The sequence below is a fragment of the Mobula hypostoma genome, chromosome 12 (genome assembly GCF_963921235.1).
Source record: "Mobula hypostoma chromosome 12, sMobHyp1.1, whole genome shotgun sequence".
Taxonomy (NCBI): domain Eukaryota; kingdom Metazoa; phylum Chordata; class Chondrichthyes; order Myliobatiformes; family Myliobatidae; genus Mobula; species Mobula hypostoma.
The window spans coordinates 52,321,206-52,338,800 of record NC_086108.1 but is presented as its reverse complement, the minus strand read 5'-3'; the positions used below and the strand labels follow the sequence as shown (position 1 = coordinate 52,338,800).

The window sequence follows — 17,595 nt, the reverse complement described above, 5'->3', positions numbered from 1 at the left end:
TTTTTTGACACTCCAAATTATTGAAATGATCAAAATTCATCTAAAATCTTTATTTTCAATCTTCAAGATCTTTAATGATACACTTAAGATTGAGGCAAGAATTTGTTAGATTTTGTCAGAAGTTCAGATGGAAAAAAGAGCATATAGTTTTTCTCCAAAAAATCTATTTCTAATGAATCACCAAAGGTGGATTTTATCGTTAAAAATAAGTTAAATATATCCTACACTTTACCTGGTTATGGGGGCCTTGCAGTGTGTATTTTGTCTCCTTAATTCCCTGCAGACAAAAATACAAAGAGTAAAACTTCTTAAATACTCTGGTTCCCTCAGAACTTCGCTGACTGGAAAATTTTCCAAACTTTTAGGTGTTATATACCAACTCAATAGCAATCAACTTTTAAACGTTACAATTTTTTGTAATCATCTTTTCAGTGAACCAGGTGAGTTTAAAGAGAGCACAAAAGGCACAGGAAAACTGAAAATGGGGCCCAGTTCAACTTAAAGGAAGTGTGGGAAAAGAGGCTCTCGTGAATTTAACAAGGGTTTGGGAGCCTGTTGAGTTGAAAGGGAACTTGGGAACTTGGAAAATGGGGTCTCATATGCCAGATAGCTGTTTATAGACTTCAGTTCAGCGTTCAACACCATCATACTCCAGAAGCTGTCCTTGCTAGATACTGGACTTCTTAATAGTAAGGCCACAGTCAGTCCACATGGGCAGCAACATCTCTCATCCCATTACTCTGAGCACTGGCACTTCCTAAATATGTGTGCTCAGCCCGCTGCTGTTCACACTGCTGATGTATAATTGTGTCACAGGATCCAGCTCAAACCATGTCATCAAGTTTGACACAACAGTGGTTGGCCTTATCAAAAATGATGACAAGACGAAGTATACAGAGTAGTGGAGTGGCTGGTGGATTGGTGTGAGAAGCACAGCCTGAATGTGGAGAAGACAAAGGAAATCATTGTGGACTTCAGGAAGGTGCAGACAAACCATCCCCCTCTGTGAATACGAGTCCTCCATAGAGAGAGTTAAGTGTACCAAGTTCCTGGGAGTTCATATCACAAATGACCTCACCTGGTCCCTTATATCACCTCCCTGAACAAGAAGGCACAGCAGTGCCTCCGCTTTTTAAGAATATTGAGGCAAGCAAGGCACCCCCCCCCCCGCCATCTTAACTGTGTTTTACGGGAGAACCAATGAGAGCGTCCTGAGAAATTGCCTCTCCATCTGGTATGGGAGCAGTCAAGCATTGGACCTGAAGTCCCTACAAAGGACTGTCAGAACAGCTGAGAGGATCGTAGGGGTCTGCCTACCATCCACTGGGGACATTTATCAGGAGTGCTGCATATGCATGTTCCTTAGTATTATTAAGGATCCCACTCATTCATCCAACATTCTCTTTGACTTTCTACCATCAGGCAGGAGACTACAATGCATAAAAGCAAGAACGGTAAGGATGAGGAACAGTTTTATCCCCCAGGCCGTTAGGCTTCTGAACTCCCAGATGCATTGTATTCAAAGTGTCACTGGCTAATCTGTTCCGTACCTTTCAATATTTAAATTTAATGCACTTTAGTTTGTTATTTATGTGTGATTCATCTGTAGATTTTATCCTTGCCTTCGTAAGTTATCATGTGTTATCTGTGTATGTGTTTTACACCCTGGTTCGAAGAAATGTTGTCTCATCTCTATATACATTGTATACATAAATATATACGGTTAAATGACAGTAAACTTCACTTTACTTGACTTGAACTTGGGGAAATGGGACCATAGTGAGATTAAAAAGAGCTTGGGAAACATTGCCTGGTGAGCCAAATGCTAAACCATCAGAATATTTGAACACTCAGATTGTGGAGTTTTATTGCTTGTCATAATCAAAGGATGTGAAAGGAGCTAATTTAAACTATTTTTGTGCTATCATGGTAGGTTTTCTCCAACCTTCAGTGTTGCCATTAAATATATTATCCTTTAAGTTGATTGATCAAGCATTGCTTTTGTTATCTATTTCTGTATCCTTGTTGATAGCTGTCCCAACTTTTGTGTCTACCACAAATTTAGCAACCTTGTATGGTTTCTCGCCTTACTTCCCTTGTCCATGGTTGTGTTGCCCTTAAGGCATTTATTTGACTTTGTTGGGTCTATGTTTTAAATGATTTGTTTGTAACTATTTTCTAGTTAAAGGTTGATAATTAAGTTACAGTATAACAAAGGTAAATCCATTGTCTATGGTATATTGCGGCATGTGATGACGTCACCTCCGGTTTCGCAGTGTCTTATGTGTAACCTCCAGTTCAGAGAAGGTGTGAAGGTGGGTACCATGCGTGCAGCATGATCATGAAGAGCTCCGTGTCTACCCACAAAGAAACATTATAGAAGCAATGCCTTTTCACCATATGATGTTAATGTGGAAGAGTGAACAGTAAATGGTTAACCTTACTACGACTCTGTCTTCATTAGCTCCGGTTTAACTTGGTGTTTAGTCAGAGTTTCAACACACTGCATGAGAACACTATAGTGAAAAGGCATAATCAATTAGATGTTTTGACAAGTGGTACGATGGTTTTGCGATCAAGCATCAAGTCGCTTGCACTCAGCGCCAAGAGCAGTAGGACGTCGACAAGTGTGGCTGACCTCACAAGAGCTAAAGCAGAAGCTGCCAAGGTGCGAGCGTCATACGCTAACCAAGAAGTAAAACTGAAAATGGAAAAGGCTGCCAGAGAAGCGGAAAACCAGTTGGAAAAGGCAAGGATAGATACAGAGTTAGAAGTGCTGATGCTACAATGAGAAGCTGATGCGGCCGTGGTGGAAGCATGAGTGTTGGAAAACGGTGAAGAAATGCATGTTCTAGACAAAACAGGAAAATCTATGTTGGAAAGGGCCAAACTGGAACGCACCAGCAAATATGTCCAATCTCAAATTGACCTGCAGATTCATTCTCCCATCTCATGTGAAATCACAGGGAAGCTTCATTGCATCGCATCCACCTGGGGAAGACAACTCACAATTGCAACCTTGCCACAAATTCAAGTATGAAAGTGCTGACTACGAATACTTCCCGACACCAAACTTACCAGATCCGGTGAGATCAGAGACAAAGGCCGAAGTCAGAACATCAAATTCTATCATGAACATACACGCTCAGTCATATGTCCCCCAACATATTCCCCCAGCTAGCACGCCACCTCCAGCAGAACCCTTGGCACAGTATTTAGTGCGGCGAGACCTCGTCAATTCAGGACTGTGCCAGTTTGACGATAAGCCTGAAAATTACCGTGCGTGATACTCCTCATTCACCAGTGCCACCGGCGGAGTCCAGCTCACAGCAATCCAAGAGTTGGACCTTATGACTAAATGGCTGGGAAAAGAATCAAGTGAACAGGTGAAACGCATACGCTCAATGTATGTCAACAACCCCAAGCTAGCCTTACACAAAGCATGGGAGAGACTTCAGAACTGCCATGCGGCCCCTGAAATTATTGAGAGGGCGCTATTTCAATGCCTGGACAATTTTCCTAGGGTGTCAGCCAAGGACCACACTGAATTACGAGAACTCAGAGATTTACTCATGGAGATTCAAGGTGCTAAGGAAGACGGCTATTTAACTGGCCTTTCGTATTTGGATACTTCACGCGGAGTTGGACCAATTGTGGACAAACTTCCTTTCCATTTGGGCTGCAGGAAAGATGGGTGTCTATTGGCTCAGAGTACAAGGAAGAGAATGGTGGTCAATTCCCTCCCTTTGAATATTTTAGTAGGTTTGTGTGCAAGGAGGCGAAGAGGCGAAGCAACCCTAGCTTCATGAATCAAGGCAGCACCACAACTCACACCAACCCAGTCAAACACATTTCGAACAATTTTGTTATCAATAAACCCGTCTCAGTGCATAAAACTGAAGTCTCCACAATCAACGATGACCCTAGCAAGAATTGTCCATTGCACAACAAACCCTACCCCCTCAAAAAATGCAGAATGTTTTGAAACAAACCCTTTGACGAAAGAAAGGCCCTTCTCAAGGAAGAAAGAATATGTTATAAGTGCTGTTCCTCTACCTCCTACCTCACTAAAGAGTATATGTTCCCCGTAAAGTGCTCGGAATGTAACAGCCCTAATCACGATGGAGCCATGCATCCTGGTCTGTCACTGCAAACTGCCAAGGCTCCTCCACTCCCTCAAGAGGATGCCGGGAAGAGTGAGGATCACTCTGATACAACTATTGTCAGCTCGAGCTGCACAGAAGTTTGCAGTCCAGGTCAGTCGCGCCGTTCATGCTCAGAGATCTGGCTCACTAAGGTATACCCTAAGGGAGCCAGAGACAAGGCCATCAAAGCCTATGTAATTCTGGATGACCAGAGTGACCGCCCACTAGTGAGACCAGAGTTCTTCAAGTTGTTCAGCGTAAAGGGTAATCCATTCCCATACTACCTCAGAACTTGCTCTGGCATCGCAGAAACATGGCAGGAAGGAAGAAGGCTTCCAGCTGGAGTCGCTGGATGGCAAAGTCGTCATCAGCCTCCCTCCACTCTTAGAGTGCAATGAGATCTTAAATAACCGATCCGAATTCCGGCGACAAGCACAGTGCTACACCAGCCCCATCTCCACCACATTGCCAAGCACATCCCAGAACTGGATCCGGAAGCAGAAATACTCCTGCTACTCGGAAGTGACGTTCTTAGGGTGCACCAAGTCAGGCAGCAGGTCAATGGACCACACAACGCCCCCTTCACCCAACGTCTGGATCTGGGCTGGGTGGTTATAGGAGAGGTGTGCCCTGGCAACGTACACAAACGGACAGTTAACACGCTCAAGACTAACGTGCTAGAGAGTGGCTGCCATTCCATTTCTCAGCCCTCCACAAGTGTTATGTGTATCAAGGAAGCACAACAAAGGCATGAGCATAGTAAAGTAACTGAGAAGACACTGGGACAGTCAGTCTTTGCTCAAACTAAGCATGATAATAAACTTGCTCCATCTGTGGAAAACGCCATCTCCTTAAAAATAATGAACACACAGGTTTTTGGGGACAAAGCGAACAACTGGGTCGCCCCACTACCATTCAGAGTACTGCGCCAGCGCTTGCCAAACAACAAAGAGCAGGCAGTCAACTGGTTCACATCTTTACAACGAACCCTGAAAAGGAAACCTGAGACCAGTTACAGAGGTTGTTCTACTTCTACCTAAGGACTGATCAAGGGACTAGTTTTATACCATGTTTATAGTGACTTTACAAAGGTCAGACAGGGAGTGTGTTGCCCTTAAGGCATTTATTTGACTTTGTTGGGTCTACGTTTTAAATGATTTGCTTGTAACTATTTTCTAGTTAAAGGCTGATAATTAAGTTACAGTATAACAAAGGTAAATCCATTGTCTATGGTATATCGTGGCATGTGATGACATCACCTCCGGTTTCGCCGCATCTTATGTGTAACCTCCAGTTCAGAGAAGGTGTGAAGATGGGTGCCATGCGTGCAGCGTGATCGTGAAGAGCTCCGTGTCTACCCACAAAGAAACATTATAGAAGCAACGCCTTTTCACCATACGATGTTAATGTATGGAAGAGTGAACAGTAAATGGTTAACCTTACTACGACTCTGTCTTCATTGGCTCCAGTTTAACTTGGTGTTTAGTCAGAGTTTCAACACCCTGCACGAGAACACTATAATGATAATTGCCTTCTATGGTTTAGGCCTATTCCTATTTTAACCATCCAGTATAATTTTCTGTTTCCCATTGAAGCCAATGTTTATTGTTTGAGCCAATTAGTTTTGTGATGGAGCAATTAGATGTGAAATGTACATACACATGTAGTGCTGAACTCAATACTAGTTCCCAATCTGGCTCAGTAGTTCTTGAGGTGGGGGTAGGGAACTATGTTCTTCATCATTCTCTGAGTTACCATGCATTGTAATTGAATAAAAATGTATGTAGGAGCAAGTCAGCAAGTACATTTCCCTACTTAAATATTGTTGACTGAGGATTAGATATATACTTATCTCAATCTGCAATTTAAAAATGTTTTGTCATTTTAGTATATGACACAATGAACATCAAGCATAGCACAGTACAGCACAGTGCAGGCCCTTTGGACAATGCTGTCATTGTTTTGACTATATTTGTCTCGGTAAAAACATGCAACATTTGATTCTTAACTCTAGAACTACTTAAGTAGTCAGTGGTTTTTTAACTCTTAAATATAATAAGTCCATATTATTTTTTTCAACAGTCCTTCATCCTAGCACAAATCACACCTGGCCAGGGCGGCTTAGGTTTAGATGTAGTCTAAGGTTTGTTAGTCTTAGCTTTTCCTTAGATAAAACCATACAGTATGTCACAATATCTTTAGGATATTTTCGGAGGTTGGTTTGCAGTAATAGAAGGCCACTAATGTTTTTCCTCTTGTTATAAATTACTACTTTCTTTCAGTATTACAACAACAAAAAATGTTCATGCATGTTGCATTGTTTGCACCTTTGTTCTTTATCAGTCATTTTCTGGTTCTCTTGTATTTTCTTTCCTACAATTTCATTTTTGTTTATTGCGTCAATATTTGATCTGTGAATTTTTCAAGGCTACTGCCTCACGTTCACCTCCTGCAACAAAGTGTAAAGAAATCATGAACTTCTTAATCATGAAGCTTTATCCACTCAACTGAGCTAGCTGCTTTCTATGCTGTACCTTCCTGCCTTCATCTGGAAAGGGTAATTTTTTCCTAATTTCCCTCTTTTCTTATCCTTGAGAATCACCTTCTACAGTTTAGACCTATTCCCATTAAACTGCTGCATAGCTAGCTTAATTTTTGGTTCTCATGAAAGCTGATGTAGTCTCTCCTACAGTAACATTCGCACTCCTTCAAATCTGCCGTCAATATGCTCAGTGAAACATCAATGTTTTTGTAGTCGACCCTTTTCTTCAAAATCTTTGAATCCATTGTTGCTTCCCAAATCCTCCTTTATTGTTTCTAGAAGTCCCTTGCCAAAATCTCAATTGATGGTAGATATAACAATTTCAAGAGAAACAATGCCTTCTTGCCCTGAATGGGGTTGTTGACATCATTGAAAATTCTATCTACCATTTTTACTACCGATGTCCAGATGGATTACACTGACCTGGTTCCATTCCTTGACTATTCAACTGAAGTCAGAAATGGCTGCCCCCAGTTAAGTAATACCATGATTTTAAACATTTATCCCTGTTTCTAAATCTTTGCCTGTTTCTGTGATCCATCAGCCTTAGAGTCTTTGAGTTTCGACACTCCTTCAGTTCTGTTCTTTTGCATAGTTAAACAAAATAATCATACTACCATTAGAGACTTTCACTTCACCTGTCAAAACCTAGATTTTGGCATTCCTTTCCTAAACCTTTATATGCCTCTAATATTCAAATAATCTTTAAAACCTACCACTTTCCAATCATATGTAGTGTGGTGAAAAGTTTTTCTTAAAAGCACTCATGATAAAAACTTCTGTTGCTTTACTACACTTAAAGCTATACAAGCTGCTTTGAGATATAAAAAATTCAATTAGGAATTTTGTAATTTGCTATTGTATGTGCAGTCTTCTGAAATATGTGTAAATCAGTTCCATACTTGGCTTGTTGAAGCAATAAAAATGTCTAACTCACTTCTCCATCTCACTTATCTAGTGTGATCCTGCTTTACTACCTGAACCAAATCATGTGATGCTGAATCACCTATATGCACTTTCTATAAAAGTAAGTTTGCCAACTCCTTAAATATTATTCTGAATGAAATGTGACCTGTGTGGAAATGTGCAATTTCCCCATTTTTTTTTTATCAGCTGGTTGAAATGCATCACAAGTTATTCACCACTGTGTATAGAGTGCAATATAAAGGGGAGAGATCTTAAGCCATGATACTTAATTATTATAAACTAATAATGAAGGTTAATTATTTTACTAAGGTGATGTTTCTCAAAATATTTTATTGTATTAATAGTATAATCCACTAATGGAAAGTTGTATTGTTTTATAAATCCCACTGGTGTGCACGGTGCCATGCAGCATAGAAGCTTTGAAATATAATTATTAGATCCCTTTATGGATCCAAATGATCCTAGGTCATCTTAGAAATCTGTATCAATCTGGAAGGGATTTCAGTGGCTTGAGTTGCCTTCATCTCTGAGTACCCAATGACAAGGTGATACATCTGAATAGCTGCAATGCTTAGGGAATGATGAATTGAGCTGCAGATTGTGTTGTGCATTTTTTGATGACTAATCTCTCATTTAGGGTATTGGCAGATTCCAGGTATTGGCAAAAGCAAACTTGATCAAAGAGTTCTGTCTTTTGGTATCAAAATTCCAGAGCCTTTGATCACCTTGTCTGTCAAGACCAGGATGACTGCACAAATGGAATCATACAACTTTGGTTTACAACTGTATTCTTGACTTCTGCACATACTCATCATGGTATTTTGTCACCCTCTAAAAATGTTATCACATGCATACCTCAGTCTGAGAGTCAGAGCTGAGTTAAAAGTGGCTATTTTTAGCTTTTTTCTATTTCAACCTCATGTTTGGAAAAAATAATTGAATTTAAGTACTAACTTTCATGATCTTGGAAACTAAAAATGCTTTACATCCAATGAACCGCATTTTGTGGTGGGGCACTTGCAGGAAAATGGCATTCAAGATGCTCAGATGTTCCTATAAAAGATAATCAGCAGACTATCTGCTTTCAGATGCTGTGAAGATTGGAACTTGGAGGTAATTTCCTCCCTCTTTTCAAAATAATGCCTTAGAATATTTTGCATCCTCATCTGAAAATGCTTGTTTTAGTTTTACATCTCATCTGAAAGACAGAACCTTAGAGTGAGCATTCTTACCACACTGTAAAAAAAAAAAAAATTGGTCAGTCAAAACTTTTGTGCTGTAATCTGGAGTGGTTTTCTCGCTTGGCAAGAGTGCCACCATGCAAAACATAGATGATTTCTCCAAGCATTTTAGTTTCTTCCCACATCTCAAATATGTGCTGGTTGGTAGATTCATTGGCCACTAAGTTGCCTCTAATATGGTGAGCTGTAGAAGAATCAAAACTGAGTTAATGGCATATCAAACAGAATGTGTTATAGTGAAATAAATGGGAGAATGGGATTGATGGCATTACTTTGAGACTTGATGTACAATTGAACAAGTCCTTCGTGTGGAAAAGAATTGAATATGATTTTACCATCTCTTATAGAAGCATTCTGTTTTTTTCCAGGATATTAATGACTTCTTACTACACTTTCCCTTTCTAGTTCCAGGACTCATAATGCTTTGTAATGATTGTAAGAATGTCTAAAAATATACCACAGCATCACAAACTCACCTGTAGATCTATTAGTCTCCTAAACTACTTGACCTTTGCATTATTATTCCTGTGGGTTTTAATTCTTCCAGAGTCCAAATGAGTAAAATAAACTTAGAATGTTAAGAAATTTTACTAGCTTTTAAAATTTTAATCAATTTACTGTTTCAATGTATTTATAACAAAGCATTATTTACTTTGGTAAATAATGACTAACCTATAAATCATTTTTCACCTTATTTTTCTGTTCTAGGATGGAGTGATGGTTCTCAGTGCTACACATCGGTACAAGAAGAAATATGTTACTACTTTACTGTATAAACCAATCTGATCTGTTATCCCTGTAGCCAGCATGCCAAAATGGTAAATGAATGCCCATGTTAGTTGGCTGTTCAGTGATGGAGCTTCATTAGGATTTTAGCAGTTGTGTTGGTTGCCTTCTACATAATCGCTACAAGCACTTTCCCAGATTGAGGTACAAGTTCAATATTGAATTTTATAGCATCGGCAATGATAATTCAGTTTGTCGATATGGATTGGAAATGTGACGAGCATTTGTAAAACAAGAGACAATCTTAGTCATGATGAGCGGTTACACTAGGAAAAGTTTACAGTTGGAGTTTAGATTTTATATTTAAACACCTTTAAATAGCTTATCTAGTATTTATTAAGTATTGCATTTTTCTTGGAGATGTGACCCAACCTATTTTAATAAACCTAATTGTTTTGGATTGAGAGCTCTTAATGTTTTGTAATTCTTGCTTTCAGCATTGTCCCTATTTAATACTGTACACAGATTCTGCTTTGTATCTGTGTGCCTGCTCATTTGTTCTTGATGTACAAATTCGAGTGTTTCCAAATGGGACATGTTATTCATTGTACTAATTTGCAAGATGTGAAGTACTTTAGGTAATAGATCTTAGATGGAAAATATATTTACAATATTGATAATAAACTAAAAAATGCAAACATTTAATGTTCACGATGTTTGACAAAATATTAAAAGTTATGTAGATCTACTTATTTACACACAGCTGAGGCACAAAGTACATGATTTATTTTGTAGCTAATTAAGGATAATAGTTACAGACTAAGAGGGCAGATTCTTGAAAAATGGGCAGACATGCGGCAAATGAAATTTAACACAGAAGTAATGCATCTTGATGGGAGAGACAATGGAAAACAAATTATACATTTTTAAGAGTGTGAAAGGGCAGATCTGGTTTTGTACATAAATCTTTTAAGGTAAAAGAAGCTATGAGAGTTTTTATTAAAAAATGGGTATGGGATACTTGATATTTGTAAAGAAGGCTTACACTTGAAATACAAATAAATTATTATGCTAAAGAAACTGGTACAGACTCAGCTGTAGAAGGGTGTTCAGTTCTGAGCAGCACTCTTCAGGAATACTGTCATCGCTTTGGGGAGGTATGGAAGGAGTTTATCAATGTTACCAGTGAATGTAACATTAAAATAATGAAAAATCTGGCAGTCACCCAGACCAAAGAAGATCAGGAAGAGTTTTGAAGTAAATATGTAAAATGGTGAACAGATTTAATAAAGTACAGGAGAATCTGGTTTCTGTGGCAGATAGTTTAGTAGCCATGGAGCATGTATTTAAGGCAATAAAACAAAGTTGAGGTGATGTTAGGAAACAGTTTTTACCAAACAATTGTGATTGAAGCAGATTCAACCAGAATTTTCAAAAGGGAAATGGATAAATATTGAAGTGAATAAATTGAATGTGTAAGAGGAAGATGGTCAGCACTTTAAGTAATTGGATAGCTCTCTCAAAAAGCAGGCAGGGAGTGATATTCTGAATGGCTTCATAATGTGCAATGTCTGTAATGCAGAAGTGTCATTATTATTTATCAAAGGTTGATTTCCACTTTTGTGTGATCTGATTTTGAGGTTTGAAAGAAGAGTTAAAGGAATAGATGAGCATCATATCTACAGAATGATTTTGAATTCTTGAATGAGGAGCATAAGAACTAATATTCCAAAATCTTTTTGGGATAAAATGATTAGATATTGATGGTGTTCTCCACAAATAACAACACAGGTGGTAATTCTAAATTACCTTTGTATAAAGGCTATTTAGAATGCAGATGCTGTTATAAGATATTTAATGTTAATTTTCATTAACATTTAAACTAAAGTCTAAATGGACAGATCTGAAAGAACTTCCTTGTTTGAATGTTGTAAATTTTGGGATCAGAATTTGATGCTCTTCTTCAGTAACTGAAGATTTTAAGAAGTACTCAGTGACAACCAATACACAAGTATTTCTATAATTTGCTGGCATATTCTGATAGAACAAATGGAGCACCATGATAGTAAAATACAAAGCAGGATTTTGCATTTGATACTTTATGACACATTATGTCTGAAAAAAAATCATCCTGCATCTATCTCTTTTTTTGATAGTAGTTTCCTTATTGCTTTAAAGTAGCATTCCAGGGAACACAAAGAGTAAAAGATTTTCTGAGGCCTGTGTGAATAGTTTGAGTAATTAAGAAGCCTTACATTGATGATATGCACAATTTTATGATTGGATGCCAGATGTTTTCTCTCTTTTAGTCCCTGCAGTAAAGTTTTTAGGTTTGTGAAAAAGCATGAATATTTAATCTTTTACAGAGACTACTGAAGTGTGAAGATTTTAATGTACCGGTGTATATATATTTGTGTGTGCTGTAAGATCTTAACACAAATAAAATATCACAGCTGACTGAAAAATGGGTATCATAGTGCATTTACCATACCAGCTGATCTCTTCTCTTTTCCCCCAGCATATACACAAAACCAGTGAGCTATATTTATGATGGTGTCCACTATACTCGCAGTTCACGTAAATCTGCAAGGATGTTGCAAATTTTCCCACCTGCTTGAAGGTAGGGGTCAACCTGATAGTCCTGAGACATTGGAAATTTGCTGTTATCTTCAGATTCCTGATTTGGGAACATTTCTTTCAGATTGAAAATTGGGCATGGTAAGGAGGGAGATTAGGGCATTACCAACTAGTTCATTAGCATCTGCTATCAGAAAACAACTAGGATCTATAAATAAGGATAGACTAACTAAACGCCTTGCAAATTTTGAACTGATCAGTCAGCCGAAGTGTATTTGTAAAGGTTAGGATTGACAAAGCTAGTTATTTTCTTTTCACAAGGCAACAATAATGGATGTTACTAATATGAACTTTCTAAACAGGAAATGCAGAAGATATTTGGGGTGAGGAAGAAGGTTTATAGGTTAGTAAAATAACATAGACAATATGTTGGCTTTTGGAAATATTTAAATGGATAAAAGTTCTGCCACAACTGTACAAAGGTGAGAGAAAATCCCAGTTAGGCAACTGGAGAACTTTGAGGCATTCTGGGCATCACTAAGGAAGTATATAATGAACTTGCAGGATTTTCAAATGGTACCTTAGCCCAGGGTTAAGTGAAAATGTATTAAAAATGTCATATGTTTTTAATATCATCTTTGGAATAAATCTGCTCTGTCCCACTAATGTTAGATTATTTCAATCTTGGATGCATTTATTGCTACTTTCCCTGTCAGAAGTATAAGTGTTTAAGCCCTTTATTTGAAATTAAATGAATTCTGAGGAGCTTGGTAAATGGTAATACACACAAAATGCTGGAGGAATTCAGCAGGCCAGTCAGCATCTATAGGAAAGAGTAAACAGTCAATATTTTGAGCCGAGACCCTTCATCAGTCATCAATGACTCCCTTAAATGGCAAGGCAGCTAGATAGAGTGCTATGGAAGGCACTTGGGTGCTTGTCTTCATCAGTTGGGATGCTGTATTTAGAATTTAGGAAGTCATATTGCAGCTGCATAAAGCTTTGGTTGGACAACATTTGAGTATTATGTGATTCTGGTTGCCACATTACAAGAAGGGTGGAGATGTAGAAGAATTTCACTGAGATGTTGCTTGGACGAAAGTGTATTAACTGTAAGGAGAAGTTTTCTGTGCAGTGTTTGTCGGAGGTTGAGGACAACCCAGTCAAAGTATATAAAATTACAAGGGGCACAAAAGCGTAGATAGACTATCCCAGGGTGGAAATATTAAGTACTAGAGGATATATGGAGGCTTTAAATTGAGAGGGGGAAATGTTAAAGGAAATTTTCCGTACATGGTGTTTGTAGTAAGTGGCTTTAATTCATTGCCAAGGTAAATATTGAAGTAGGTGTAATAGCAACATTTAAAAAGCACTTAGACATATGAATAGCCAACTATTGAGGGACATAATAGGCCGATGGGGTTAGTTTCAACTAGCTTTGTAGTCAGCAAATATACTGTGGACTGAGAGATTTGTTCCTATGCTGCACTGATGTACGTTCTATAACAGTCATCAGTGATGGCATGAAGTAAATTAGGGTCAGAGTTGTACAGTATAGAAACTGAGTCTTTGATGTTTTTTATGATCATTGTGCCCATGTATATGAATCCCACTTGGCTGCATTAATTCTATATCCTTCCATGCTTTACTCATTCAAATAATTGTCTGTCTCTTAAATGACCTTCTTAAATGACCTGCCTCCACCACCCCTTCTGGTAACTCACTCCAGTTTCCAATTACTCTTTATATGTAAATAAAACCTCTCAAATCCCCTTTAAACTTTCTTCCTCTCATTTTGAACCTTTGCCCTCTACTTTCAGATTCCCCAGTCATGGGAAATGGCCTCTGGTTATCTACCCTGTCTCTCATGTTGCTTTTTTGCCTCTTCTGCTCCAGAGAAAACAGATCCAATTTATCTATTCCAGGCAACATATCTAATCTCTCCTTATAACTCAAGCTTTCCAATCCAGGCAACATGGTTGTGAATTCTTTTTTCAGCAGTTAGGCAACCAGAACTGTATGAAATATTCCAAGGCCTACCTGAAGTTTTGTACAACTGTATCGTGACATCCTAATTCTTGTACTCAATATGTCAACCAACAAAATACTGAAGCCTTCTTTAATATTCATTCTACCTCTGCTCACTTTCAGGGAACTCTTCTACCCTAGATCTTGCTAATCAATAACATTCTCCAGTCCTGGTTCATTGTCCTGCCCTGGTTTAACTTAACCAAATACATCACATCACATGTGTCTTGAGTTAATTTCCCTGCCATTCCTTTTCTACTTCCCAGATGATAAATATCCTTTTGTAATCTTGGAACAACTTTTTCACTGTCCACTATGCCACCAGTTTTGGTTAAATCTACAAACATGCTACATACTATCCTAATCATTAGTGTTAATAGGGTATCGACAGAGGATCCAGCATTGATCCTTGTGGCACATCACTGGTCATAGGCCTTCAATCTGAAAAACAACCATACATTACTGCCCTTTGCCTCCTACCACCAACCTAATTTTATATCTAGTTTATATCAGCCTGGATCTTGTATGTTCTAACCTTTGGGACCAGCTTACAACTGGAACCTTGTCAATGTCCTTACTAAACTTCTCATGGATAATCTTATTGCCTTAACTTTGTCAACCTTCTAGGTCAATCTTTCTTTTCAAAAAAATTCAACTTTGTGAGAACTGATTTTCCATGCACAAAGCCATGGAGGCACAAGGAGCTGGAAATGGAAAAATATAGGGATTTGAGGTTAAGTGGGAGGAGCCTACAGGGTTAAGGCTAATTGTATAATCTGAACATAAGAACAATTCAAAATTATCAGTACTTTGCTTCTTAGCTTTATTTACAATACCACTTGATAGTTAACTCGGACAGAGGAATTGCACTGGAATACTTTCTCCCAAGGCCCATTCTCATCTCCTATCAGATATCAGATTTCTTCTTCTTCAGCCGTTTACCTTTCCACCTATCACCTTCCAGCTTGTACTCCTTCCTCTTTACCCACCTTTCTATTATGGCTTCTTTCTCTTTGCTTTCCAGTCCAGACCGCAGCCTGAAACCTCAACTCTTTATTCCTCTTCATAGATACAGCATGACCTGCTGAGTTCCTCCAGCATTTTGTCTGTTACTCAATTCCTTTTTAGTTACCAAATTACAGGAGTGTCAGTTTAGAGGCCCACAAAATCAGTCTAGATAGAATAGAAATTAAACAGGCATTGAGTATCTCATGTCTTTTATTTTTTGGACAAAGAAAGCAAACTCTTCTTTCAAATGTTAAACAACTCCATGTTTTTGCAGAATAGCTTTTTTAAGACAATCCAAGAATCGTAATCTTTACTTCCCAGGACTGAACCATACATGCATGCAATAATCCAACATAGAATGGAATATATATATATATATATATGTACACTAGGAAGAATATGTACACCTGTAGGACAAACACTAAATATTTATCAGTATATACGCTTTATACAGTGTACAACAATGCCATAAAGGTACCTGCTGTATCATATGGTTTTTAGTAACCTCTTATATTAAATGTTTGCAGGCTACAAACATGCTTCAACACAGGAATCCTCTGGTTTGTACCAAACATCAGGGATCAGTAATTATCTTTCTTTTCAAATCATAAAAAGAATTCTTACCCTTTACCAAGTGAAATTAGTGAATAAAAGGTCACTCTCACTTTTTTAATCCCTGGCTTTTTAAAGTTTCTTTATCGTGTACTGACCATTGCAAAACTAATGAAAAGCAAATGCCACTCAAAGCTTTCGTAATATATTATGAATCTGAGTTCTCATGAAGTCAGTTATGACAATTATAAGAACTTGATTCAGTGAACAATTTCAATTATTAATATTAATGGAGATACTGTAATCTGAGTTCTCATTAAAACAATTACGATAAATATAAGAACTTGATTCAGTGAACAGTTTTCAATTATGAATGCTAATAGGGAAAATGCTTGAGTTCACTGGGCAACATTCTTATTTGCATGTACTTGCTCTAAATGTATATGTAACAGGCAGCAGCAACAATTTTATACAAAATGCAACTCACAGTTACACTATATATTTGCCATCATGCTATATACACAGCTCAGACAAAAAACAATGCTAATGCTACTAAACTTACCCACTATTTCTAATAAGTGTACAATAGTAAATACAGAGTCACCAGCATTGTCTTACTGTACCGTACTCTCACCCACCATATTGCAATTTTGAATAAAACTCTGAAATAATGTCACGATGCTAGGCAATGTGTTTTGAGATTTAAAAGTCTGATTTTCATCTTATTTCCAGTGTTTAGCAAAAATAATGTTACAGCTTTGGCCTCAATGGCAAATTTATTGCACGTACCCATTATTTGTCTTTGCTTTGTGAACATTCTAATCTGCCCTGAATGTTGTAAGGCTCTATTTTTTCCAGTTATGGCCAGGATACATCTTTCTGTTATAAATTGCACAATTCAAATAGCAAGACACTGTTCACCAAAGCTATCATTGGACTCAAAACATTTCTGGAAGTGGTGTTTGATTTTTCTTTGTCATAAACATATTTATATTCTTATATACCAACTCAATGTAGCTCTTGACATTTAAAGAGTTTCTTCTTTGGGTGTGGAGACAGCATGATTAAATATAACATGCAATCCCTCACACTGAGCACTTTTTCATATACATCTTAAACAAGTCTATACAATTGCTAGGGCCATAAACATTAGCATCTTTTGGTAAACATGTTTGACCCAAAATAAATAAGATTTCCTGCTTCAGATTTATACATAAAACAAAAAATCTGTCAACATTCGTTGTTTTATATAGGATCATCAGATTTGGGTTATGCAGAAGAGTTTCCTCTGGATACACAAAAGGTGAAATTTGTTTTCAGATGTTGTCCTAAATTATTTTTGTAGAACAAAATTGAAATATCATTGTTTAGTTTTGTTCTTGAGGTGGAAAGAAAAGTACTGCTTCAGTAGTTTGCAATGATTCCTACTGGAGCCAGGTTGGACCATTTCTTGTAATCTTTCCAGGCAGTGAATTTTGATCCACGCTTCTTGCTTTAGCTTCAGGATAAATTGGATTCATGAAGTTCCAGCCTCTGGGATGGATGTAACCCAGTTTTGAGATTTCTGCTGAAAAAATTAATCAGGTATGAATACATAATTAACATAAAATGTGGAAAGTAAAGTAAAACATGAAAATGCAAAACAGATAAATCAGGGATGTAATGAATATTGTACTGGTATAATGAGTGATTTTGAAAAGACAACTTTCTAAGTTTAACAGTTCAATGTTCTCTTGTAGGGTCTCTACATTTCAAAAATATAACTATACAGAATAGAGGAAAATTGAGTGCTACAGTTTTTAATTAGCTTAAAATAGTAAATACTTGCCAACCAGATGAATAACAATGA

The 17,595-nt window shown here is 37.6% G+C and overlaps 2 protein-coding genes across 13 annotated transcripts in view; one reads left to right on the top strand and one right to left on the bottom strand.

Moving 5' to 3' along the window:
• The window catches only part of LOC134354801 (5'-AMP-activated protein kinase subunit beta-2-like), a 58,999-nt gene extending 46,944 nt beyond the window's left edge, over positions 1-12,055 (top strand). For all 4 annotated transcript variants that reach the window (XM_063064086.1, XM_063064083.1, XM_063064085.1 and 1 more), the window contains exons 7-8: positions 7,646-7,714; positions 9,564-12,055. In XM_063064086.1, coding sequence (XP_062920156.1) covers positions 7,646-7,714; positions 9,564-9,641 — 147 coding nt within the window. In that variant the 3' untranslated portion in view covers positions 9,642-12,055. The remainder of the gene's footprint in view (positions 1-7,645; positions 7,715-9,563) is intronic.
• A 3,315-nt stretch (positions 12,056-15,370) lies between these two features.
• The window catches only part of pde4dip (phosphodiesterase 4D interacting protein), a 440,914-nt gene continuing 438,689 nt past the window's right edge, over positions 15,371-17,595 (bottom strand). For 3 of the 9 annotated variants that reach the window (XM_063064078.1, XM_063064081.1, XM_063064074.1), the window contains one exon: positions 15,371-17,313. In XM_063064078.1, the coding sequence (XP_062920148.1) occupies positions 17,171-17,313 (143 nt within the window). In that variant the 3' untranslated portion in view covers positions 15,371-17,170. The remainder of the gene's footprint in view (positions 17,314-17,595) is intronic. The other 6 variants (XM_063064080.1, XM_063064073.1, XM_063064076.1 and 3 more) reach the window with 3 other exon arrangements.